The sequence below is a fragment of the Cetorhinus maximus genome, chromosome 6 (assembly GCF_964194155.1).
Source record: "Cetorhinus maximus chromosome 6, sCetMax3.hap1.1, whole genome shotgun sequence".
Lineage (NCBI taxonomy): Eukaryota > Metazoa > Chordata > Chondrichthyes > Lamniformes > Cetorhinidae > Cetorhinus > Cetorhinus maximus.
Window position 1 is genome coordinate 89,984,571 of NC_135884.1, and position 25,486 is coordinate 90,010,056.

Genomic DNA, 25,486 nt, shown 5'->3' on the forward strand with positions numbered 1-25,486 from the left:
ACAGACGAAGCTGGATAGAAGGCCAGTGATAGGTGGAGGCAAAGGACAGGTTGCAAAAGATGTCATAAACAAAAGATCGAATGGGTGTTGATGGTGGTGATACTGGCTAAAGGAGGCGCTAATGGTGACATTAAAAGTAGAAAGCAGAATGAGCAAGTGACAGATGGCCCTAGTGGGGGTGGGGTGCGGGGAGGGGATGGTGTGGGAAAAAAGATTGAAATGGGCTAAAAGGTGGGGATAAAACAATGAATGGAAATAAATTTAAAAATTAATAATAATAAAAACAGGTGGGGAAAATATATATAAAAATTAAAAAATAAATATTTGAAAAAAGGGGATCAAAAAGGGGTGAGGATGGAAGAGAGAGTTCATGATCTGAAGTTGTTGAACTCAATGTTAAGTCCGGAAGGCTGTAAAATGCCTAATTGGAAGATTAGGTGCTGTTCCTCTAGTTTGCGTTGAGCTTCACAGGAACATTGCAGCAGGCCAAGGACGGACATGTCGGCATGAGAGCAGGGTGGTGTGTTGAAATGGCAAGTGACAGAAAGGTCCGGATCATGCTTGCGGACAGACCGAAGGTGTTCCACAAAGCGGTCACCCAGTCTGCGTTTGGTCTCTCCAATGTAGAGGAGATTGCATTGGAAGCAGTGAATGCAGTAGACCAAATTGAGGGAAGTGCAAGTGAAGCACAGCTTCACTTGAAAGGAGTGTTTGGGCCCTTGGACGGTGAAGAGAGGGGAAGTAAAGGGGCAGGTGTTGCACTTTCTGCAATTGCATGGGAAGGTGCCTTGGGAGGAGGTTGAGGTGTTGGGGGTGATGGAGGAGTGGACCAGGGTGTCCCGGAGGGAACGGTCCCTACGGAATGCTGACAGGGGGGGTGAACGGAAGATGTGTTGGCGGTGGCATCATGCTGGAGATGGCGGAAATGGCGGAGGATTATCCTTTGAATGCGGAGGCTGGTGAGGTGAAAAGTGAAAACAAGGGGGACCTATCATGGTTCTGGGAGGGAGAAGAAGGTGTGAGGGCAGAGGCACAGTAGATGGGTCGGACACGGTTGAGGGCCCTGTCAACCACCATGGGTGGGAAACCTCAGTTAAGGAAGAGGGAAGACATGTAAGAAGCACTGTTTTGGAAAGTGGGAACGGAGGCGAAGGAACGGAGAGAATGGGATGAAGTACTTACAGGAAGCAGGATGTGAGGAATTGTAGTTGAGGTAATCAGTGGGCTTGTAATGAATATTGGTGGACAGTCTATCACCAGGAATTCAGACAGAGAGGTCAAGGAAGGGAAGGGAAGTGTCAGTGATGGACCATGTGAAAGTGACGGAGGGGTGGAAATCGTAAGCAAAATTAATACATTTTTCCAGGTCCAGACGAAAGCATGAAGGGGCACCGAAACAGTCATCGATGTACCGGAGAAAGAATTGTGGAAGGGGGCCTGAGTAGGACTGGAACAAGGAATGTTCCACATACCCCATAAAGAGACAGGCATAACTGTGGCCCATGCGGGTACCCGTAGCCATACCTTTTATTTGGAGGAAGTGAGATGAGTTTAAGGAGAAATTGTTCAGTGAGAGAACAATTTCAGCCAGGTGGAGGAGAATGGTGGTGGATGGGGATTGTTCGGGCCTTTGTTCAACGAAGAAGCGGAGAGCCCTCAGACCATCCTGGTGGGGGATGGCAGTGTAGAGGGATTGGATGATAATGTTGAAGAGGAGGCGGCTGGGGGCAGGGAACTGGAAATTGTTGATATGATGTAGGGCATCAGAGAGATCGTGGATGTAGGTGGGAAGAGACTGGCTCCGTTCTCTCTCCCCTTGTCCAGCCTCTTCCCACCTACATCCGCGATTCCTCTGATGCCCTACATCATATCAACAATTTCCAGTTCCCTGGCCCCAACCACTCCTCTTCACTATGGACGTCCAATCCCTCTGACATGTCTCCCTTCTTCCTTAACCACGGTGATTGACAGGGCCCTCAATTGTGTCTGGCCCATTTCCCGTGCCTCTTCCCTCACATCTTCTTCTCCCTCCCAGAACAATGATAGGTCCCCCTTGTCCTCACTTTTCACCCCACCAGCCTTCACATTCAAAGGATCATCCTCCGCCATTTCCGCCAACTCCAGCATGATGCCACCACCAAACACATCTTCTGTTCACCCGCAGCCCCCCCCCACCCCCGTCAGCATTCCATAGGGACCGTTCCCTCCGGGACACCCTGGTCCACTCCCCCATCATCCCCAACACCTCAACCTCCTCCCACAGCACCTTCCCATGCAATCGCAGAAAGTGCAACACCTGCCCCTTTACTTCCCCCCTCCTCACTGCCCAAGGACTCAAACACTCCTTTCAAGTGAAGCAGTACTTCACTTGCACTTCCCTCAATTTGGTCCACCGCATTCGCTGCTTCCAATGCAGTCTCCTCTACAATGGAGAGACCAAACGCTGACTGGGTGACCGCTTTGTGGAACACCTTCGGTCTGTCCGCAAGCATGACCCGGACCTTCCTGTCGCTTGCCATTTCAACACACCACCCTGCTCTCACGCCCACATGTCCGTCCTTGGCCGGCTGCAAACTGGAGGAACAGCACCTAATCTTCCGATTAGGCATTTTACAGCCTTCCAGACTTAACATTGAGTTCAACAACTTCAGATCATGAACTCTCTCCTCCATCCTCACCCCTTTTTGATGTCCTTTTTTCAAATACTTATTTTTTAATTTATATATATATTTTTTCCCACTTATTTTTATTATTATTAATTTTTAAATTTATTTCCATTCATTGTTTTATCCCCACCTTTTAGCCCATTTCAATCTTCTTTCCCACACCGTCCCCTCCCCCAACTTGCTCATTCTGCTTTCTACTCTTAATGTCACCATTAGCATCTCTTTTAGTCAATATCGCCACCATCAATACCCCTTCGACCTTCTGTTTATGACATATTTTGCAATCTGTCCTTTGCCTCCACCTATCACTGGCCTTCTATCCAGCTTCATCTGTCCCAATCCCCTTTAACAGTATATATTTCACCACATTTTTACTTCTTTTTTGGTTCTGAAGAAGAGTCGAAACGTTAACTTTGTCTTTCTCCCCACAGATGCTGTCAGACCGGCTGAGTTTTTCCATCAATTTTTGTTTTTGTTTCAGTTTCAGATTTCCAGCATCCGCAGTATTTTGCTTTTGCCAATTGGTAATGCTATTTTTCGGACCACTCGCCTCCAATCCCAACCTTGATGGTGGTCAAAAATCTAGCCCAAGGTCTTCTGTTTAATCATGTTGGGAGGGGGTGGGGTAGCAGGTTAAAAATACTTATCCTGATTATGGGAGAAGGTGAAATGACTTTTACTGAGTGCAGGAATGAGAGAATCAGGCAAGATAGAGAGAGAAACAGGAGGCATGTGTCTTCCTCCACAACTTCTTGCCTCATCTGCAATGTGGAGCTGGTGTGAAATCAGATAAAACAGTTGGAAAATAATTTTAACTGTCTGGACAAAGAAAGCAGTCAAATCTTCCTCTTATTCCAGGATTATCCTGGAGGATCATGGAATGGTTACAGCAAAGAAGGAGATCATTCAGCCCATCAAGTCCATGCTGGCTCTCTCCAAAAGCAATCCAGCTAGTCCTGCCTCCTGTCCTTTCCCTGTAGCCCTGCAAATTCTTTCCCTTTAAGTACTTACTAATTCTGCTTTGAAAGCCACAATTGAATCTGCCTTCACCACCCTTTCAGGCACTGCATTGCAGATCATAACCACTTGCTGCATAAAAAAGTTTTTTCTCATGTTGCCTTTCGTTCTTTTGCCAATCACCTTAGCTCTGTGTACTCTGGTTACAGGCCCTTCCATAAATGGGAACAGTTTCTTCTGATCTGTGAGAACTTTTTTGATTTTGAACACCTCTGTCAAATCTCTTCTCAAGATTTTCAGCTCTGAGAACAACCCCAGCTTCTACAATCTATCTACATAAGTGAACTTCATCATCCCTGCATTCTTGTGAATCTTTTCCTTTTAAGGCCTTTACATTCTTTCTAAAGTGCGGTTCCTAGAGTTGGACACAATACTCTGGCTGAGACCAAACCAGTGTTTTATAAAGGTTTGTCATAACTTTCTTGTTTTTGTACTCTATGCCTTTGGCTATAAAGTTCAGGATCCTCAATGCCTTATTTTTCTTTTTTGGAAAAATATACTTTATTCCTAAAATATCTGAAAGAACATTACAAAACATTTCAAAATGGCTACCACAAAAAGTGAAATCAGATTCAACTTTTCCACATAGATCATGAGGTGCTTCAATACAATGAATGACCATTACTGACATCGCAACATGGTCCTTATAGACAGTCAGACAGTGCAATGGTATTCCACTTACCTACATAGATCATATTGCACTCTGGGGTGCTTCAATACAATTGTGACACGTGCACTTTTCCCTGCATGCATTCCTTCTGAGTCATACAACCCGAGGGGTCTATACAGTTCCCAGCCCCTCAGTGCACTGCAGCAGGAAGGTCTTAGACCATGACCCTTCCCCACTGCGCCTTTGCATGGCTGACCCAAGCTTTAGTGTGTCCCTCATCACGTAGTCCTTTACCTTGGAATGTGCCAGTCTGCAACACTCGGTCAGGGACAACTCTTTGCACTGGAAGACCAACAAGTTTCGGGCAGACCAAAGAGTGTCTTTCACCGAATTGATGATCCTCCAGCTGCATTTTATGTTTGTCTCGGTGTGTGTGCCTAGGAACAGCTCATAGAGCACAGAGTCCTGTGTCCCAAAACAGCTCGGGATGAACCTCGACAAAATCCACTGCATCTCTCTCCAGACTTTCTTTGCAAAGGCACTTTCCACAAGGAGGTGAACAACAGTCTCTTCCCCATCACAGCCACCTCAAGGGCAGCATGCAGAGATGGTGAGACTCCTGGTATGTAGGAAGGATCTGACAGAGAGGGCCTTTCTCACCACCAGCTAAGCTATGTCTTGGTGCTTGTTGGAAAGTTGTGGCGATGAGGCATGTTGCCAAATGACTTTAACAGTCTGCTTGGGGAACTATCCAACAGGATCCACCATCTCCTTTTCTCGCAGGGCTTCAAGGACGTTACATGCTGACCACTGCCGATGGACTTGTGGTCAAAAGTGTTTCTCTGCATAAATTCTTCCACGGTGGATAGGTGGTACGGCACGGTCCAACTACTTGGAGTGTTCTGCTGCAGCGTGGCTAGATCCATCATTTGCAACACTGGGTACAGGTAGAACCTCATAGTGACACTTGGTGTTTGTGTACCGAGGGTCTACGCGCAGCTTGATGCAGCCACACACAAAGGTGGCCAGCAGGATGAGGGGAATGTTAGGCATGTTTCTTCCCCCTTTATCTAGAGGCTTATACATTGTGTCCCTGCGAACACGATCAATTTTTGACCTCCAGATAAAGTGAAAGATGGCTTGGGTGATCGCCACCACGCAGGAGTGAGGAATGGACCAGACAACACCGAGAGTGCCTCACGCCTGATGACCAGGTTCTTACCCGCAATGGAGAGGGAGCGTCGCTCCCACATGCCCAGTTTTCTTTCCATCATAGCAGCTCACTCCTTCCAATTCCTAATGCATGCCCTGGTCCCTCTGAACCAGTTCACACTGGTCGCAGATGTTGATCAGTCTGCGCACAAACAGCGGATCCAAGCAGAAGATGGTGACATCGTCCATGTACAAGGAGGCTTTGACCTGAGTGCCTCCACTGCCTGGGATCATCACTCCTCTTATGCCCGGATCCTTCCTGATGGACTCAGCAAAGAGTTCTATACACAAACAGGACAGGGGAGAGGGGGCAGGCCTGCCTGACTTCAGATTTAATTGGAAAGCTTTCTGATTCCCACCCATTGATTGAAACCACACTACTGATGTTTGTGTAGAGCAGTTGGATCCAGTTGCGGATTCCCTCCCCAAACCCCATTTTGGAGAGCACATCCACCATGTAGGTGTGAGATACTCTGTCAAAGGCCTTCTCCTGGTCCAGGCTGATGAGGCAGGTGTCCACATCCCTGTCCTGTTCATAGGCAATCGTATCCCTGAGTAGCACAAGGCTATCAGAGATCTTCCTGCTGGGTACAGCACAGGTCTGGTCAGGATTGATAACCAACTCCAGAGCAGACCCAATTGGTGATGATCTTGGACAGAACCTTACAGTCCACATTCAACAGTGAGATGGGTCGCCAATTTCTGATTTCCTCCCTTTCTGCCTTCTACTTGTAGATGAGGGTGATGATGCCTTTCCTCATGAATTCTGATATGCTGCTGGCCAGAAGCATACTCTCGTACACTTCTAGCAGGTCTGGGCCAATCCTGTCCCACAGAGCTGAAAACAACTCAGCCGGTAAGCCGTCGCTTCAGGGAGTTTTAGTCTTCTCGAAGGACTCAAGGGCCTTAGTCAGTTCGTCAGGAGTTAGCGGTTTGTCCAGACTCTCCCGCATACTGTCGTCTAAGACGTCTGTGATAAAGGACAGGAAGGACTGGGAGGCTGTGCTGTCATGTCATACAATCCAGCATTAAAGGATTTGCTGATCCTCAAAATGTCAGACTGTGATGACTTTACTGAGCCGTCTTCTTCCTTCAGGCTGCTCATCACAGAGCTCTCTCTGTGTACCTTTTGGAAGAAGAAATGTGAGCACATCTCATCCTGCTCCACGGAGCAGACTCTGGGCCGGAAGATGATCTTGGAGGCCTCCGTGGCAAAGAGTGAGGCTTGCTGGCTCTTCACCTCTTGGAGATCCTCCTTGACATCCACCCCCATCTACTGCAACTGAAGCAGGCTCTGCATGTTTTTCTGGAGTCGTGACATTTCCCTCTGTTCCTTTCTAGCTTTCTAGATACTTTTGAGGATGAAAAGCCTCTTGATGTTCTCCTTGATCGCTTCCCACCAGTGTGTCAGGGACTCAAAGAGGGGTTTCACAGTTCTCCAACCTTTGTAATCTCTTGAGTTCCTCAATGTTCTCTGCAGTCAGCAGTTTCACGTTCAGCTTCCATGTCCTCCTGCCAACCCTCTGGTCTTCCTGTAAGTGACAGTCAGCTAGTAGGAGGCAGTGGCCAGAGAAGAATACTGGCTTGACATTGGTGGATCTGACTGTGAACATATGGGACACAAACAGGAAGTCTATCCTGGAACAGATGGACCCATCTGGCCGCGACCAGGTGTATCTACGCTGCGCTCCATCTGCAGGGTTGCTGAAGACATTGTGCAGCTTGGCATCTTTTACTGTTTCCATCAGGAATCTGGACATGACGTCCAGTCTGCTGTCGGCCCTGCCGGATCGTCCAGCCGCATCGATGATGCAGTTAAAGTCACTGCCCAGGATGACTGACCTGGAAGTCACCAGCAGCAGTGGAAGTTGCTGAAGGACTGCCAGCCACTCGCTGTTTTGAACTGGGGCATACACGTTAATTAACCGGAGTGGAGCATTCTTGTGTAATACGTCTGCTATGAGGAGGCACCCGCCCACCACCTCCTTGACCTCGGAGAGGGTGAAGTTGCCTCTCTGTAGCAGAATACCCAGGCCGGAGGAACGTGAGTAGTTTCCTCCCGACCAGATCGATGACCCATGGGACCACTGTCGTGACCATTGCCTGTAGGAGCTGAGGTGCGGTATTGCACACTCCTGCAGAAACAGCATGTCTGCTTTGACCTTGGAAAGGTAATCCAAGATCGCAACACATTGCATAGTAGATTTAATGCTACGCACGTTAATGGATACAATCTTTATCCCCATTTTTAAAGCATTTTGTTGCTTACCAAACATGTTGTCTTTGAGAGTCCAGTCCTTTGATCTGTTTCTGCATACCCATAGTGTTTGCAAATTGTCTCACTTTGGATGGGTTGAGGAAACCGTCCTGAACCGCCCCACTGGAGATGTTCCACTCAGGTGGAATCGGGGGGGTTCGTGCAAGGGGCGAGGTTTGAATTGTTCTCTGTTGGAGAAGTCTCTCCAATCCACTCCCCCTCTGGGGCGTTGCTGCTCCCGGCTTCCTGGAGCTGGGGTGCTCTGAGCGCTTCACTGCTCCCAGCTTTCGGGGGCTGGGGTACGCTGGTCTCTTCATTGTCTCCAATGTTCTGGAGCTTGGTTGTCTCCTCCTTCAGCTCCTTAGAGCTTTGCCCCTTCTTCTGTAGAGGCCGCCTTTGCCCTTCTTCGTCCGAAGAGCAGCAGCACTTGTCATCCATGTCGGATGGGAGTCGCCTCTTGCCATTCGTCTGCGAAGTGGTTTGGTCCCTTCTTAGCCCCTTCTTCTTTTTGGTCCTCTTCACCAGCTGCCACTCCCCCAGCTGATTGGCTGCTGGTTCCTCCTCCATTGGTTCGCTCTGCTGAGGAGTGGGAGGTTCAGGGGGCAGTGCAGTCTGCTGCCTCAATCTTTTCCTTCGTCTTGTCTCTCTCTCTGTGTCCTCCTTTGTCCTATTGTGCTCGCTGGAGGCCTTGGTGGGTGGGGGGGTTGCAAGTGTCCTTGGTAGTATTGACACTGACCATTTCATCTGCTTCCCCCTCATTGGCTATGGCCACTTGTGCTTAAGCGAGGCATAGATTCGGGCAGGTCTTGTAGAGGTGGCCTGCCTCACCACACAGGTTGCAGCAGTTAGTCTGTTTGCAGTTCTTTGTCTGGTGCCCTTCCTGCTTGCAATTCTTGCAGAGGACGGCGCTGCAGTTGGCTGCCACATGACCAGATTTGCCGCATCAATGACAAAGTTTGGGCTGCCCAGTGTAGACATGGTAACCACAGCTTCCCCTGACAGCGAAGCTGGAAGGAGAGTGGGGGATTGCTCCCTTATCTTCAGTGTGACCTTGACCTGGTGCTTGTTGGTCCAAATCCCGAAGGCGTCTTTGACCTCGGTGCAGTTCCCAACCTTGTTGACATACCTGGCGAGGAAGGTGAGCACATCGGCAACAAGGACATGGGGGTTGTAGAGGTGCACAGTAATCACACGGCCCCTTTGCGACAGCAGAGCAAAGAGTGGCTCTACCATGAGAATTGTCATCTGTGGCTGGTCTCTCTTCTCTTTGAACACCTTCAGGAACTTGACACAGGCAGCAACATTCTTGAAGGTCACATCTAAGTATCCAGCGCTGGGGAAGTCCTGCAGACAGTAGACCTCTGCAGCTTCAAATCCACATGACTCCAAAAGGATTCACTTAATGAAGAAAGCACGGCCCATGGGTGAACGACCTTCACTGTCCTTCAATACCACCTTAAAGGTGTTCCGTACCCCCTGGCCATATGTCTGCCCATTCATTCAGCCTGTTTCCTCTCGAAGTCTTTCACCATTCTCCTCAATGTTCACTGCACTTGCAAGTTTTGTGCTATGCAAATTTAGAAATTGTGCCCAAGTCCAAATCATTCATGTATATTTCAAAAAGCAGTGGTCCCGCTACCAACCCCTGTGAATCCCAATAAACACATTCTCCCAGTCCAAAAAAAAACTGTTCACCACTACTTTCTGCTTCCTGTCATTGTTATTTGATGAGCTTCAACTTTGCACTTTATCTTACAGATAACGTCCCAGACACCACCATCACCATCCATGGGTATGTCCTACCCCACCGACACGACAGCAGAGGTGGCAGCACAGTGGCATATAGTCGGAAGGGAGCTGCCCTGGGATTCGTCAACATCATCTCCAGCCCCCATGAAGTCTTATGGCATCAGGTCAAACATGGACAAGGAAACCTCCTGCTGATTACCACGTACCACCACAACACCCTCAGCTACTCAGTACTCAGTGAATCAGTACTCCTTAATGTTGAACACCGCTTGGAGGAAGCACGGAGGATGGCAAGGAAACAGAACGTACTCTGGGTTGGGGGCTTCAATGTCCATCACCAAGAGTGTCTCAGAAGCATCCCCACAGACCGAACTGGCCGAGTCCTAAAGGACATAGCTGCTAGACGGGATCTGCGGGAGCTGGTGAGGGAACCAACAAGAGGGAAAAACATATTCGACCTCATCCTCACCAACCTGCTTGCCGCAGATGCATCTGCCAATGACAGTATTGGTGGAGTGACCAATACCCAGTCCTTGTGGAGACGAAGTCCCATCTGCACATTGAGGATACCCTCCATAGTGCTGTACTAAATGGGATAGATTTCAAACAGATCTCGCAATTAAAGCTGTGGGCCATCAGCAGCAGCAAAATTGTACTCGACCACAATCTCTAACCTCATGGCCCGTCATGTCATCCCACTCTACCATTACCACCAAGCCAGGGGATCAACCATGGTTCAAAGAAGAGTGCAGGAGGGCATGCCAGGAGCAGCTCCAGGCATACTTAAAAATGAGGTGTCAACCTGGTGAAGCCACAACACAGGACTACATACGTGCCAAACAGTATAAGCAGCAAGTGATAGACAGAGCTAAGCAATTCCACAACCAACGGATCAGATCTAAGCTCTGCAGTCCTGCCACATCCACTTGTGAATGGTGGTGGACAATTAAACAACTCACTGGAGGAGAAGGCTCCAGAAACAAACATCCCCTTCCTCAATGATGGAGGAGCCCAGCACATCAGCACAAATGATAAGGCTGAAGCATTTGCAACAATCTACAGCCAGAAGTGCCGAGTGGATGATCAATCTTGGCCTCCTCCGGAGGTCCCCAGCATCATCGGTGCCAGCCTTCAGCCAATTTGATTCACTGCACGTGATGTCAAGAAACGGCTGAAGGCACTGGATATTGCAAAGGCTATGGGCCCTGACAATATTACGGCAATAGTACTGAAGACTTGTGCTCCAGAACTTGCCATACCCCTAGCTAAGCTGTTGCAGTACAGCTACAACACTGGCATCTACCCAGCAATGTAGAAAATTGCCCAGATGTGCCCTGTAGACAAAAAGCAGGACAAATCCAATCCACCAATTACCACACCATCTGTCTACTGTCCATCATCAGTAAAGTGATGGAAGGGGTTATCAACAGTGCTATCAAACTGCACTTGCTTAGCAATAACCTGCTCAGTTTGGGTGCCGTCAGCGTCACTCAGCTTTTGACATCATTACAGCCTTGGTTCAAACATGGATAAAGAGTTGAACTCCAGAGGTGAGGTGAGAGTGACTGTCCTTGACATCAAGGCATCATTTGACCACGTATGGCACCAAGGAGCCCTAGCAAAACTGGAGTCAATGGGAATCAGGGGGAAAACTTGAAGCTGGTTGGAGTCATAACCAGCACAAAGGAAGATGGTGTAGTTATATGAGGTCAATCATCTCAGACACCAGGGCATCACTGCAGGAGTTCCTCAGGGTAGTGTCCTAGGCCCAAACGTCTTCAGCTGCTTCATCAATGACCTTCATCCCATAAGGTCAAAGGTGGGGATGTTTGCTGATGATTGCACAACATTCAGCACCATTTGCGATTCCTCAGATACTGAAGCAATCCATGTCCAAATGCAGCAAGATCTGGACAGTATCCAGGTCCAGGTCCAGGTCCAATATCCATTGCCCCTTGACATTCAGTGGCATTACCATCGCTGAATTCCCCACTCTCAACATCTTGGGGGTTACCATTCACCAGAAACTGAACTGGACTAGCCATATGAATACTGCGGCTACAAGAGCAGGTCAGAAGCTAGGAATCCTGTGGCGAGTAACCCACCTCCTAATTCCCCATAGCCTGCCCACAATCTACAAGGCACAACTCAGGAGTGTGATGGAATACTCTCCAATTGCCTGGGTGAGCACAGCTCCAACAACACTCAAGAAGCTTGACACCATCCAGGACAAAGCAGCCCACTTGATTGGCACCACTTCCACAAACATTCACTCCCTCTACCACCTACGCACAGTGGCAGCATTGTGTACTATCTACAAGATGCGTTGCAGAAACTCACCAAGGCTCCTTAGACAGCACCTTCCAAACTCACGGACTACTACCATCTAGAAGGACTAGGGCAGCAGACACATGGGAACACCACAACCTGGAAGTTCCCCTCCAAGCCACTCACCATCCTGACTTGGAAATATATTGCCATTCCTTCACTGCCTCTGGGTCAAGATCTTGGAACTCCCTCCCTGATAGCACTCTGGCTGTACCTACACCACAGGGACTGCAGTGGTTCAAGAAGGCAGCTCACCATCACCTTCTCGAGGGCAAATAGGGATGGGCAATAAATCCCAGCCTAGCCTGAGATGCCACATCCCGTAAATAAATTTTTTAAAAGCCTTTTGGAAGTCAGTATACACTATATCAACCACATTGCCATCATCAACCCTCTGTTACTTGAGTTTTTTGATGAAATAAGTTAGTTAAACATTGTTTGCCTTTAACAAATCTGTGCTGGCTTTCCTTATTTAATCTACACTTGTCCAAGTGACTCCTAGATTTATTGTGAATTATTGACCCAAAACTTCCAATCAGAGTCGGAACCCCTTTGTCCAACTGATCAAACAGAAAACTAATCATTTACCTGGATACATCAAAAAAGCTTCGATTTCCGACGAAGGGTCCTGCAGAACTCTCAGCGCAGGAATGGCACTAGCTTCCATATTTAAAGATCCCCAAGCTTCTGAGTGTGCGGTAATGAGCGGGTGGATGGGCATGTGAGGGGGTATGAGGGTAACTATGGGGGGAATAGGGCAGCAGTTGGGTGGGGTGGTTGAGTTGGGCAGAATGGGTTGAGCTGGGTAGTTGGGCCAGGAGATAGTCAAGTTGGGTCAGGGCAGGGAGTCGGGTGGCGAGGGTTAGTCAGGTCAGGTCAGGTCGGGTCAGAAGGGGTAGTCGGTGGGGGGGGTTGTCAGGGGACGGTCTGGGTGGTGCTGGAGCTGGTCAGGTTGGCTTGTGGGGGTCAGAGGGAGGGGAGTCAGGGGGTCAGATGTATAATTACGCAGGAGTTAGGCAAGGGTTTTTCTGTCTAAAGTTTTCTGGGTAACTACCCAGGTAAGTAAATTGGGACTGTCCAAAATCTCCGATTCTAACTCAAGATTTTTTTGAAGGTGGCCAGGGAGCAGGGGAATTTTTCTGTTGCAAGTTCAAAATTCACAGTCAATCACCATGGAGTCAATGCATTGGGACTTCCGCAGGGTTGGGGGTATATCCGGTCTCCAATGATCCAGAGACCTTAAGATCTGGGCCTTTATTTCTAAAATTTCCATACCACCATGACTGGCCTATAGATGCTGCATTTATCCTTGCACACTTTTCTGAACAAGGGTGTAACATTTGCAATTCTCCAGTTCTCTGGCAACACCCCTCCCCGAATCCAAAGAGGATTGGAAGATTATGGCAATTTGCAGACTTACTTCCCTCAGCATCCTGGCATGCATCCCATCTGGACCTGATGACACAACTACTTTAAGTGCATCCAGTCTTTCTGGTACCTCCCCTTTATCCATGTTTAGACCATCCACTATCTCAACTATATGATCTTTCACTGTGATTTTGGTAGCATCTTCTTCCTTAGTAGAGACAATTGCAACGTATTCATTTAACACCTCAACCATGCCCTCTGCATCCAAGCGTAAATCTCCTTTTCAGTCCCTTATCGACCCAACTACTACTTACTACTTGTCTACTATTTACATACTTATAGGCATTTGGGTTACATTTTACATTAGCTACCGGTCTATTCTCATATTCTCTCCTTGCCTCTCATTTCACTTCCCCTCAATGTTCTACATTCAGCCCGATTCTCACTTGCATCAACCACCTGACATCTGTCATACTCCTTTTTCCGCTTCATCCTGCTCTCTATCTCTTTCAACATCCAGGGGGTTCTGGCTTTCATTGTCCTATCTTTCTCCCTCATTGGAATGTACCTCAACTGTACTCAAACCAGCTCCTCTTTGAAGACAGCCCAATGTCCAATTACATTTTTGCCTGCCAATCTTTGATTCCAATTTACCCCAGATAGATCCATTCTCAACCCAATGAAATTGGCCATCTCCAATTAAGTATTTTTACTCTAGTTTGCTCCTTGTCTTTTTCCATAGCTAATCCGAACCTAATGATCACTGTGGGGACAATTGTCTTTTTTTCAAAGACTGTTGTACTCCTGCCCCTCTATCTTCACTGCCAAGTGTGAGGAGCTTATGGATTTCTTTTTTCAACAATCGAGACTAACTATACAACTGTGTTATGTGCCACTGCTTCCTCATCTTCCCCCACCCTAATCCCGATCCTGTACTGTTCCCAATTTTTTCCCCCAACCTCACCAGGCTCATTTCCTCCATGAGACCTCTCTCTGATCCATTGATCACATTCGCACTTAACTCCTGGCCACTCAACTATCTTTCACAAGGATGCCAGATATTTCGCATCTTTCTTCCCATCCTTTGAAGTACAACTCTTGGGAGCACGGCACTGTGTCATGGGGTGCTGCAATGTAGGTTTTGTCTACAATTTGCTCCTGGTCTGTATTGTTCTTGGATGAAAAGTCAGCAGGCAGAGGTAATCATTTGCTGTGATGAGAGAATCACGAAGCCTGGTTACCCCAGCGTGGATCTGCAGATTGCCCAGGTACATAATGGCATTGGCAAATAATTTTCTTACCGTAGCAGTGGTGTGAAGCACTGTCTGCTTCCCCTCTTTACCTGAGGTGTGGTGCTGGCAAGAGCAAACTTAACCAGTGGGAGAAAATATATTTTGAATGTAGGCTTAAAGTGTACATTTTAAATTAGGACAGCAGGAAGACCATAAAGAATTTCCGACGTGGCTCACACAGCACCAGACACACAGATTCTGTCCCCAGAAATTACCCTGATCCCAGCAGAATTCAAGGCTCTTCTCTAGTTGTACAAAGTCAAAAAGAGCTGGTGCACAGTACCTGCCAGTCTGAGTCCATGGGGGGCAGGAACATATCGCAATTCTCCTACAAAGAGAAAGAGAAAGAACTTCATATGAAGCAACAACGGAAGATATTCATTAGCTGTGATGTTTTAAATTCTAACAGTAAACAGGAAGAAAATACAGATGCAGCCTAACCACACAGTTGGGGGATCATCAGCCTAATCACCTAGTAGGGGGATCAGCCATAAACCAGAGTCAGAGATCAGCATATAACACAGTCAGCGTGGGTTCTCAGAGTTTTATTCCAAGTTTCTTAATCACCAGTAAGGCAATCATTTTAGTAGAGCTAAGCAGCCATATGTTGCTCAGCGAGCCACTGTTGTGGTAAGACAGGAAGTAAGTGGATAGCAGTAAAATCGTTTTTGAATGGTTCAAATTATCTCACCACTAATTAGAATAAGCGGATAGTGAAGTATTTCTTGATCATTATCCAATTAGATCAGAGAAGGTTAAGGGGAGATTTAATTGAGATGCTCAAATTTATGAAGGATTTTGATAAGAGTAAATAAGGAGAAACTGTTTCCAGTGGCAGGGGAGTTGGTAACCAAAGGACACAGATTTAAGATATTGGCAAAAGAACCAGTGGCATGATGAAGAAATTTTTTTAATGCAGACAGTTGTGGTCTGGATTCACTGCCTGAAAGATTGGTGGAACCAGGTTCAATAGTGACTTTCAAGAAAGAATTGGGTATATACCTGAAAAGGAAAAAAATTGCAGGACTATAAGGAAAGAGCAGGGAGCAGGGCTATTTGGATAGCTCTTTCCATGATTGAATGGCTTCTTTCTATGCTTCTAATTAGAAAAGCATGACAGATTATTTTTTATGTCACTGACACATTTAAATTTTGATGCACATTATACACAAGGCTTTTAATTTGAACTATTTAAAAATACTATTGTCACCGGGCCACTGCAAATAAATAAAGGCTTTAAAAGCTCTATGTATTTTTATGTCAGTTTTCTCACGGGTGCCTCGGTTTCTTGTATCTTCTAGCCGCAGATCTCTGATTATCCATATAGAAAATCAGGATTACAGTAATCTCCTTTGCTCAATAAAGGGTGCGACAGTTTTATTATTTGCTAACCTTGTCCGTTGTCAAATAATAAATATCACTGGAGAAACTTCACATCTTAATTCTGCCTGTGAATCTCCCTGGACAGTGTCATTGCATTGAACCATATCCTTGTACACAAAATCAAGGGTGGCTTCTACAACCCAAGGTTAAATTGGTCAGACCATGGATAAGCAAAAGGAAGAAAGATATTTCATAGAGGTAACTAGTAACTGCTTCTCAACACCACAATGAAGCAAAGAACTAGGGGATAATTTTAATCCCAAAACACTTGGGTTGCGGTCAGGTGAGACGTAAGAATTTTTAAATCTCAAACCCAACCCACCTCCTATTTGCCTAATTCCTGATCTAACAGAGTCAGGGTTGGGGCCTTTACAGTATTGCTTGTGGACCAGTAGAGCAGGAGTGCTTACACCCAACTCACCAAGTTACCTTCTTCCTTGCCATCGGAGCACCACCCCTGCCATTGGAGTCCATCCAGTCATTGGAACCTCCTCACATCCACCCCACCTCTTGGGAATAGGGGATTTTTTTCATACATGGGACGTGGGTGTCGCTGACTAGGCCAGCATTTATTGCCCATCCCTAATTGCCCTCCAGAAGGTGGTGGTGAGCTACCTTCTTGAACTGCTGCAGTCCATGTGGTGTAGATACACCCACAGTGCTTTTAGGGAGGGAGTTCCAAGATTTGGGCCCCGCGACAGTGAAGGGACAGCAATATATTTCCAAGTCAGGATGGTGTGTGGCTTGGAGGGGAACATCCAAGTTGCTGTGTTCCCATGTGTCTGCTGTCCTTGTCCTTCTACATAGTAGCAGTCCTGGGTTTGGAGGGTGCTGCCTGAAGAGCCTTAGTGCGTTCCTGCAGTGCATCTTGTAGATGGTGTATACTGCTGCCACTGTGCATTGGTGGTGGAGGGAGTGAATGTTTGTGGATGGGGTGCCAATCAAGCGGGCTGCTTTATCCTGGATGGTGTCAAGCTTCTTGAGTGTTATTGGAGCTGCACTCATTAGACAAGTGGAGAGTATGCCATCACACTCCTGACCTGTGCCGTGTAGATGGCGGACAGACTTTGGGGAGTCAAGAGGTGAGTTACTCACCTCAGGATTCCTAGCCTCTGACCTGCTCTTGTAGCCACAGTATTTGTATGGTTAGACCAGTTCACTTGCTGGTCAATGGTATCCCCCCAGGATGTTGATTGGGCATTGGTTCCCCTCTAAAGATTCAGAAACTGTCTTCCACACAATCCCACTAACACAGCAGCAGGTTCTTTACCTGCTTTTCTGGCTACAGGCTCCTTCAGAATGCTCCCCAACCAACAAGGAGCCATGCCCGTCAATCGGGCTTATTTCATGGCTGGGAACCTGTTGAAAAGAAAAGATGCACTGTCTGTTGTCTGAAACTGCACCCCTTCCGCACGAACAGCCGGCCCATCAATATCGGGGCCCTAGTGTCAACATCACTATCATGTCATTAACAAAATATCTGTCTTTTGTTTACCTATGCCAAATCAACTGCAATTCCAGATAATTGATTGTACATGCAATGGTTTGGCATGTTTGAGAGATGTGCTACTAAATGTCTTTCTAGATGCTGTAACAGGTTTAGCATTTAGCATAGAAGCAAAATACTGCGGATGCTGGAAATCTGAAATAAAAACAGAAAATGGAAGGTCATTGAATCACAGGTTTATTACAGTGCAGAAGGAGGCCATTTGGCCCAGCGTGTCTGCACTGGCTGTATGATTGGCACTAAGTGAACTGGTAACCCTGCATATTCTTCCTTTTCAAGTTACAGTCTAATTCCCTTTTGAATGCTTCGATTGATCCTGCGCCGATTGAACCTGCCTCCACCACAATCTCAACCTTTTGAAGTTCTACACTATCCTCCTCACAGTTCACAATACTTCCAAGTTTCATATCAACCTGAAATATTAACTCTGCTTCCCAGGCAGAGTTGCTGCCTGGCTTTCTGGGTATTGCCAGCATTTTCTGTTTTTATTTTAGCATTTAGTACAGCTGATTAGTAACATAGAAGTGTGTGCTTGCGATCATTTTATAGTCAGATTTGATGTGGTATTGAAAGCCAAAAATAGCAATATATCATTGCACTCATTTACAAAAGTATAGCCAGAACAACAAGAAAAGTTTCAAGGTGGATCAGGCTTTTCTGCAGAAAAGGAAAATAAAAAACAGAAGAAACATTAAATGCATTGAAGAACACTATGAATTCCCCATAGCATTGTTTGCAATAGATTGGAAATATGACAGAAATGTTAAGAAAAATACAGAAGTAGGTAGTAGCAAACTCGTTTCTAACTTTGAGCAAATCAGAAAAGTGAGTGTTTCTTAATCTTACAAACATAGTTAGGGAGAAAAATTCTCCTTGGGCCATGGCGTAAAATGGGTGATACCAAATTAACTGCCCATCATACGCAACAGTTGATATTTAATTCCACTGACAGCAATGAAACTGAAAATGAGGTGCTGTGTGGGGGTCCAATCCAATAATGCATATTCTAAGCCACCACCGGAGATGAACATCTAGCTGTCTGAATGTGGCATGTTTTTAATGACACAGCAGTTTGTAAAGGCTGAGTTATTTTAAATCCCAGAGGGAAACTTTAAACAACTGTCATAACCTATATTTTCAATAGGTATGTTTTGAGTTGCAGCTCTAAATTCAGGAATAAGGCCACCAGTTCTTGAGAGGTTTTTATATCAAACTAAATTAAACATTTATTAATTTCCAACAAATTAAACACATACACATGGCTACAAATTACTATCATAACTTTTTTTAACAAATTCCCAAATTAATCTCTATTAAGGCAACAATAACCAATAGGCTTAAACAGACACCAGGCAAAGCATTTTTCAACTTATAAATTCTAAATGAGGTTCCTTTCAATTTGTTCCTTCACAGATACAGTGGTAGGCTTACAGGCTTAGATCTTACATGTCTCTGACCTGCGCACACAAACTCTTTCTGTTATACCCAGCCTTCTCCTTTGAATGTAAATTTTCATTGTATCGCCAGGCCCTTTGAACCCCTTTCATAGTACCAATTTTATTAGTCATATAAAGACTGCTTGGCGTCTCCTAGCTAGGTGCAAGATTTCACCCCCAGTCTTTGAATGGTTTATTCAACAAAATGCAAATGCACCCTTTACCTTACTGCTTATATCTCAAAATATACGTCAAAGCACCCAGACTAGCTGGCTTTAATTCAATTAATACACATAGACTAAACCTCTAGTAAAAAAATTTCCAATAATATTATATACATTAATATCTCTTCATGACATCCTCCTTCCTATTGAAAAATAAAACCTGGCGTCATTTTAAAAAAAAAACCATCTCACACTATCTCCTATACTTATTTCCCTATTACATTGCCAGATGCATGCATTAACATAACAATATAGATACACAAGTCCTTAGAATCAACATAAATCACTCCAATTCAGTGTCCAGGTTTTTTTAAAAACATGTCCAATTCTCCTTTAAGCTTCAAACTCTTGATAATGCAACTGTGAACAGATTTTCTCTTCCAGCATTATGTATAATATGTAGATTAAATGATTGTAATAGACTCCACCTAAAAAGCCTTGCACTTCTGTCTCAAAATTTGTCCAGAAACTTAAAAGATTATGGTCTGCATAAACAATTATTTCTGATGAACTGTTTGCAACATAAATTTCAAAATGCTAACACCAAACCCAAAGTCTCCTTTTTGATCATTGAATATCTTCTCTGTTGTACATTCAGCTTCTGTGAAAAATACCCTGAATTCCACTATCATCTTCTTTTAACAGTACAGCCCCAACGCCTATATCGTTTGCATCAACGGCCAACTTAAATTGCTTGGCATAATTGGGTACTGCAAAAACTAGTGTCGTAGTTAATACTGTTTTAAAATTATCAAATGAATTTTGACACTCCAGTGTCCACTGAAAGTTTTTGTTCTTTTTTAATAGTTCAGTCAGTCGAGCAACAACTCGGCAAAAATTTGGTAAAATTTCTGGTAAAACCCACTCATGCCCAGAAATCTCAAAACTTCTCATTTTGTTGTAAGCACTGGGAAATCCATGATAGCCTTGACTTTTGCATCTCTCAGAGCCACCTTACCATGTCCAATGGTATGGCCTAGATACGTAACTTGCGCTTTTGCAAATTCACTTTTAGCCAAGTTCATCACCAAATTAGCATCTTGTAGGCGAGTAAATAATTCTTCCAAGTGCTGTAAATACTCCTCCCACATCTGACTGAAAACTATTAGATCATCAATATAAACAACACAATTGCTTAGACCTGCAATTACTTTGTTTGTCAGTCTTTGAAATGCCGCAGGTGCATTCTTCATACCAAATGGCATGACGTTAAATTGATATAGTCCACTTGGTGTTACAAAAGCTGATATCTCCTTTGCTCTCTCCGACAATGGTACCTGCCAATGTCCTTTTAGCAAGTTAACCTTTGTGATAAATTTTGATTGTCCCACTTTCTCAATGCAATCTTCCAACCGTGGTATAGGATATGAATCCGCTTTTGTCACCGCATTCACTTTTCGATACTCCACACACAGTCTTTGTGTTCCATCCAGTTTCGGTACCATGACAATGGGTGAATACCAGTTACTGAAACTAGACTCAATGATATCATTTTGAAGCATGAAATCAATTCCTTTTTGTACTTGTGATAACTTTTCTGGATCTAATCTATAAGGATATTGCCTTATTGAAGGTGAAACCTGTAGAGACATCATGTGTAGCTAAATCTGGCTTTCCCAACTTATTTCCACAAATAGATTTGTGTGACTGCAACAGCTTTTCCAAATCACTTTGACAATTGTTTGGAAGGTAACTCAATATTTCATTTAAATTTTCTAGCACCCCCTCATTATACAATTTGATTAGAGGAAAGTCAACTTCAGAAACTTGCACTTCTATCTCTTTCTCATCATCCACCATCATTAATACCTCTTTTTGTTCCTCTTCCCTGTCAAAGTACTTTTTAAGCATATTTACATGACACACCCTCTGCTTCATTCTTCTATCTGGAGTATTCATTAAATAAATTTACTTCACTCAATTTATTTTCAACCCTGTAAGGTCCACTAAATCTTGCATTTAATAAATCACCTAGTACTGGTAACAAAACCAGTACTTTCTCTCCAGAAACAAAGCTACGAGTTTTCGCTTTCTTTTCTGCCTTCCTCTTCATCACTTGCTGTAATGTCTTTAAATGTTCCCTAGCCAACTCACATGCTCTGTTCAATCTTTCCCTGAAATTTGATATGTAATCCAGGAGAATAGTTTCTGAATTTTGACCCACCAATTTCTCATGAATCAATTTCAGTGGTCCCCTTACCTCATGACCATAAACTAGTTCAAAAAGGCTAAAACCAACTGATGCATTAGGAGCGTCTCTAATAGCAAATAACAAAAATGGAATTCCTGTATCCCAATCATGTGGGTAATCCTGACAGTATGCACTCATCATAGTTTTTAAAGTTTGATGCTATCCTTCTAAAGCTCCTTGTGACTCCGGATGATAAGCTGTTGACTTAAACTCTTTTATCCCCCAACTGTTCATTACTTCCTTAAGCTGTGGCATGAAATTAGACCCCTGATCTGATTGTATTTCCTTAGGTAAACCATATCTTGTAAAAATAATTAATTAACTCCTCCACAATCCTCTTAGTTGTAATATTTCTTAAAAGGTATCACTTCAGGAAACCTGGTAGACACATTCATTATTGTCAGTAATTACTGATTTCCACTTTTAGTCTTAGGGAGGGGTCCTACACACTCAATCATGGTCCTGGTAAAAGGTTCTTCAAATGCTGGTATTGGAATTAAAGGTGCCGGCTCAATCACTGCTTGTGGTTTTCCTGTTACTTGACATGTATGATAGGTTCTACAGAATTTGACTACATCCCTATGCAATCATGGCCAAAAAAACCCTCTGTATCTTTTCCTGTATTTTCTTAATTCCTAATGGAATAACAATCTAATGCGCCTCCCTCCAGCTTTCATTTGCTGAGACATGATTCAACCTCCATTTTCTCCTTAAAATATCTCCCTGAAGGTAATAACATACTGGAATACATTTTGTTTCTGTTTCTGAGTGAACTTTCTGATATAACTGCTTTCATTGCAAATCATTTTTCTGCAACTCCATTAACCTCCTTGAATTAAACACTTCAGCTGAATTGTATAGTATTCCTTCCTCCTGAATAATGTTGTCAAACACAGTGCCAGCTAATTGGATTTCGACATCTTCTTCTTGCCTTTGAGCTGACTGCCTTTCTTGTTTTCCCTATGAGTCTTTGATCTCATTACAACACAATCAGGAAACAATCTAGGATGCTGCTTCTGTAACACCTCTATCAAAAACACTTCTACAGGCTGCTCAACTACCATAGGCATCATCCACATTTGCGATCCAGCTATATCATTACCCAGAATAAACTGAACCCCTGCAATGGGCAGTTTTTCCACCACTCCAACTATAACTTCACCTGTCCCCGATTTGCTCTTTAATTTTACCTTCCACAATGGAATAAATTTAGCATCTCCATGGACCCCACTTATTATTACCTGCTCCTGCAATACTCCCTTTGACCAACAAATATCACTATCCCACAACGTTAAAGATTGACTGGCCCCCGTGTCTCTTAAAATTTTAAGATCTTTACCTACTCCACCCTGTATACATGGAAAGACTTTCCCTTCACACACAAAATCTTTAAACATTTCTGCCACCTGCTCCTCAGAATTCTCTTGAGTAAACACATTCCCACTTCTTCACCTATCACTGATTCTCCCTGTTTCACCTGTACACAAACCACTGGTTTCTCCTATGCCTGAACCTCAGAACCCACTGTACTTTTACTTCCAGAGTTTTTCTGTACCCCAATAATTCCAACAGATCTTTCCTGCAATTTCCAATACGCTGACTTGGTGTGCCCCACTTTATTATAATAAAAACACCTCAATTTTTGAATGTCACTTCTACCTTCAGCACCTTCCTTTTTATTCTGAGAAAAAAAAAATCCTTGGAACTTCCAGCTACTCCTTCTCTTCCCCGACTACCTACCTTCCTTTCACCTTCCCACTTTTTATCCCTTTCCAATTTGAAAGGGTGATGAGAAAAAGGTTTAGCTCTATGAACTAACTCATAATCATCAGCTATCTCTGCTGCATGTCTTACAGAATCAACCCTCTGTTCCTCCACGAGTTCTCACTACCAAAGGAATTTAATCTTTAAATTCTTCCAAAAGAATTACTTCCTGAAGAGCAGCATACATTGTCTCTATTTTTAATGCCCGTATCCACCAGTCAAAATTACTTTGTTTTACTCTTTCCAACTGAATCTAAGTTTGCCCAGGCTGTTTTCTCAACCTCCTAAATTTCTGCCTATATGCTTCAGGAACCAACTCATATGCACTCAAGATAGCCTTTTTCACCACATCATAATTCACCGACATTTCTTCTGATGGCAAAGCATATATCTCATGCACTCTACCTACCAATTTAGATTGCAATAATAACGTCCAGTTTTCCTGTGGCCATTTCATCTGTTTAGCTAGCTTCTCAAATGAAGTAAATAATGCTTCAATATCTTTTTCCTCAAACTTTGGAAGAGCTTGTACAAATTTAAACATCCACTCCGGAGATAAGTCCTTCCTCAACTACTGGCATCTCTTTTTTAACTGCCAACATTTTCAGTTGGAATTCTCTGTCTCTCTTTTTTTCTCTTTCCTCCCTCTCTATCTTCACAATTTCTAATTCCCTGCTTTCTTTCTCTCTCCTGCCTTTCTACCAGTTCCCTTTTAAATTCCCGTTCTCTTTCCTTTGCTTCCAATTCAAGCTTTTTCAGTTCCTTTGCTTGTTCAAATTAAAGCATCTTCATTTGTAACTAAATCTCACTACCTCCAGTTGTGACTCACTAGTGTCAGGTATGACTTCCAGCTGTGGCTCAGTTCATAGCACCCTCGCCTTTGAATCAGAGGGTTGTGGGTTCATGTCCCACTCCCGGAAACCAAGAACTGTGATTGTACTCGAAAAGAGTTGCAATCTGTGACTGTTGATAACTCGAAAGAGTATCAAACACTTAGAGGTGTCAGCTGTGGCTCAGTTCATAGCACCCTCGCCTTTGAATCAGAGGGTTGTGGGTTCGTGTCCCACTCCCGGAAAACCAAGAACTGTGATTGTACTCGAAAGAAGTTGCAATCTGTGACTGTTGGTAACTCGAAAGAGTTTCCAACTGTAGATGCAGTGCTATACTTTTAATTACATCCGATTTCCTAGACCCTGCAGGTCACCCCAATTTTAACTTATCTGCCAACTCTTTTGGTTTTGGTTATTTTTCCCAACCCAATCGAGTTATATCTTCTACTCCCAGGCAAGTCTTAGCAATTGCCAAAGCCATCTTGCAGTCTCACCACTTCTAAAAAACCTCACCAACTTCTGGGCCAGGATCTTTAGGTCGGCAAATGGGGGGCGGAGCCCGCTTGCCAACACATAAAATGACGCAGGATGACATCGGGCGGAACTCCTGATGTCACCCTGCGTCATTTCAATTTTCAGGTTGGTGGGGGCGCAGCCGAATCAGCTGTGCGCCCGCCGACCTGTCAAAGGCCTATTGAGGCCATTTTAAAAGTCATTAAGCTCATTAATGGACCTGCCCGTCCAACCTTAAGGGTGGTGGGCAGGCTGGGAGCCCTGGTGGGCTTCAGAAAAAGCATGAAACCTCATCCATGGGTGGGATGAGGTTTCATGAGGGTTTTTAAAAATTTAATAAATGTTTGATTAAAAGTGATGGACATGTCCCAACTCATGTGACAGTGTCACATGAGGGGACATGTCAGGGAAATTTTATTTTTGCCCTTTCACCATTTTTAAATTTGGCGCCGATCTCCCTGGGGCAGCACTTTGCCTCAGGAAGATGAGTGTGCTCTTTTGCACGCATGTGCGAAAGAGCGCACTCTCAGCTGAGAGAATCCTCTCCCTCCCGCACAGGGAGCGCATAGCACTTCCTGGCGGACGTCAGGCTGGGTGGGCTTAATTGGCCCGCCCACGTAAAATGGCGGCTTGCCCCCGATCAGAGGCGCCGATCGGAGGCGTGCCCACTCCTGCACTTCCTGACGGGGGGGAAAATTCTTCCCCTGAATTCAAAGTGCTTCTCGTACTCGTAACCTTAAGATTCACCAATTCCAAACCAATCAAGGAATTATAAATATTATCCCGCCAAAAGCCCCCAGTTGTTATGACACAGCAGTTTGTAAAGGCTGAGTTATTTAAAAATCCCAGAGGGAAACTTTAAACAATTGTCATAACCTATATTTTCAATTGGTATGTTTTGAGTTGCAGCTCTAAATTCAGGAATAAGACCACCAGTTCGAGAGGTTTTTATATCAAACTAAATTAAACATTTATTAATTTCCAACAAATTAAGCACAAACACATGGCAACAAATTACTATTATCATAACTTTTTAACAAATTCGCAAATGAATCTCCATTAAGGCAACAATAGCCAATAGACTTAAACAGGCACCAGGCAAAGCATTTTCAACTTATGAATTCAAATGAGGTTCCTTT

At 44.6% G+C, this 25,486-nt stretch overlaps 1 protein-coding gene across 11 annotated transcripts in view; it reads right to left on the bottom strand.

Moving 5' to 3' along the window:
- ndrg4 (NDRG family member 4) overlaps positions 1 to 25,486 on the bottom strand; it is a 192,462-nt gene that overhangs the window by 130,371 nt on the left and 36,605 nt on the right. For 7 of the 11 annotated variants that reach the window (XM_078544011.1, XM_078544010.1, XM_078544013.1 and 4 more), the window contains exon 3: positions 14,783 to 14,827. The exons of 3 other annotated variants lie outside the window; for them this stretch is intronic. In XM_078544011.1, the coding sequence (XP_078400137.1) occupies positions 14,783 to 14,827 (45 nt within the window). Of the gene's footprint in view, positions 1 to 14,714; positions 14,828 to 25,486 lie in introns of those variants that run through there. One more of the 11 variants, XM_078544017.1, reaches the window with a different exon arrangement.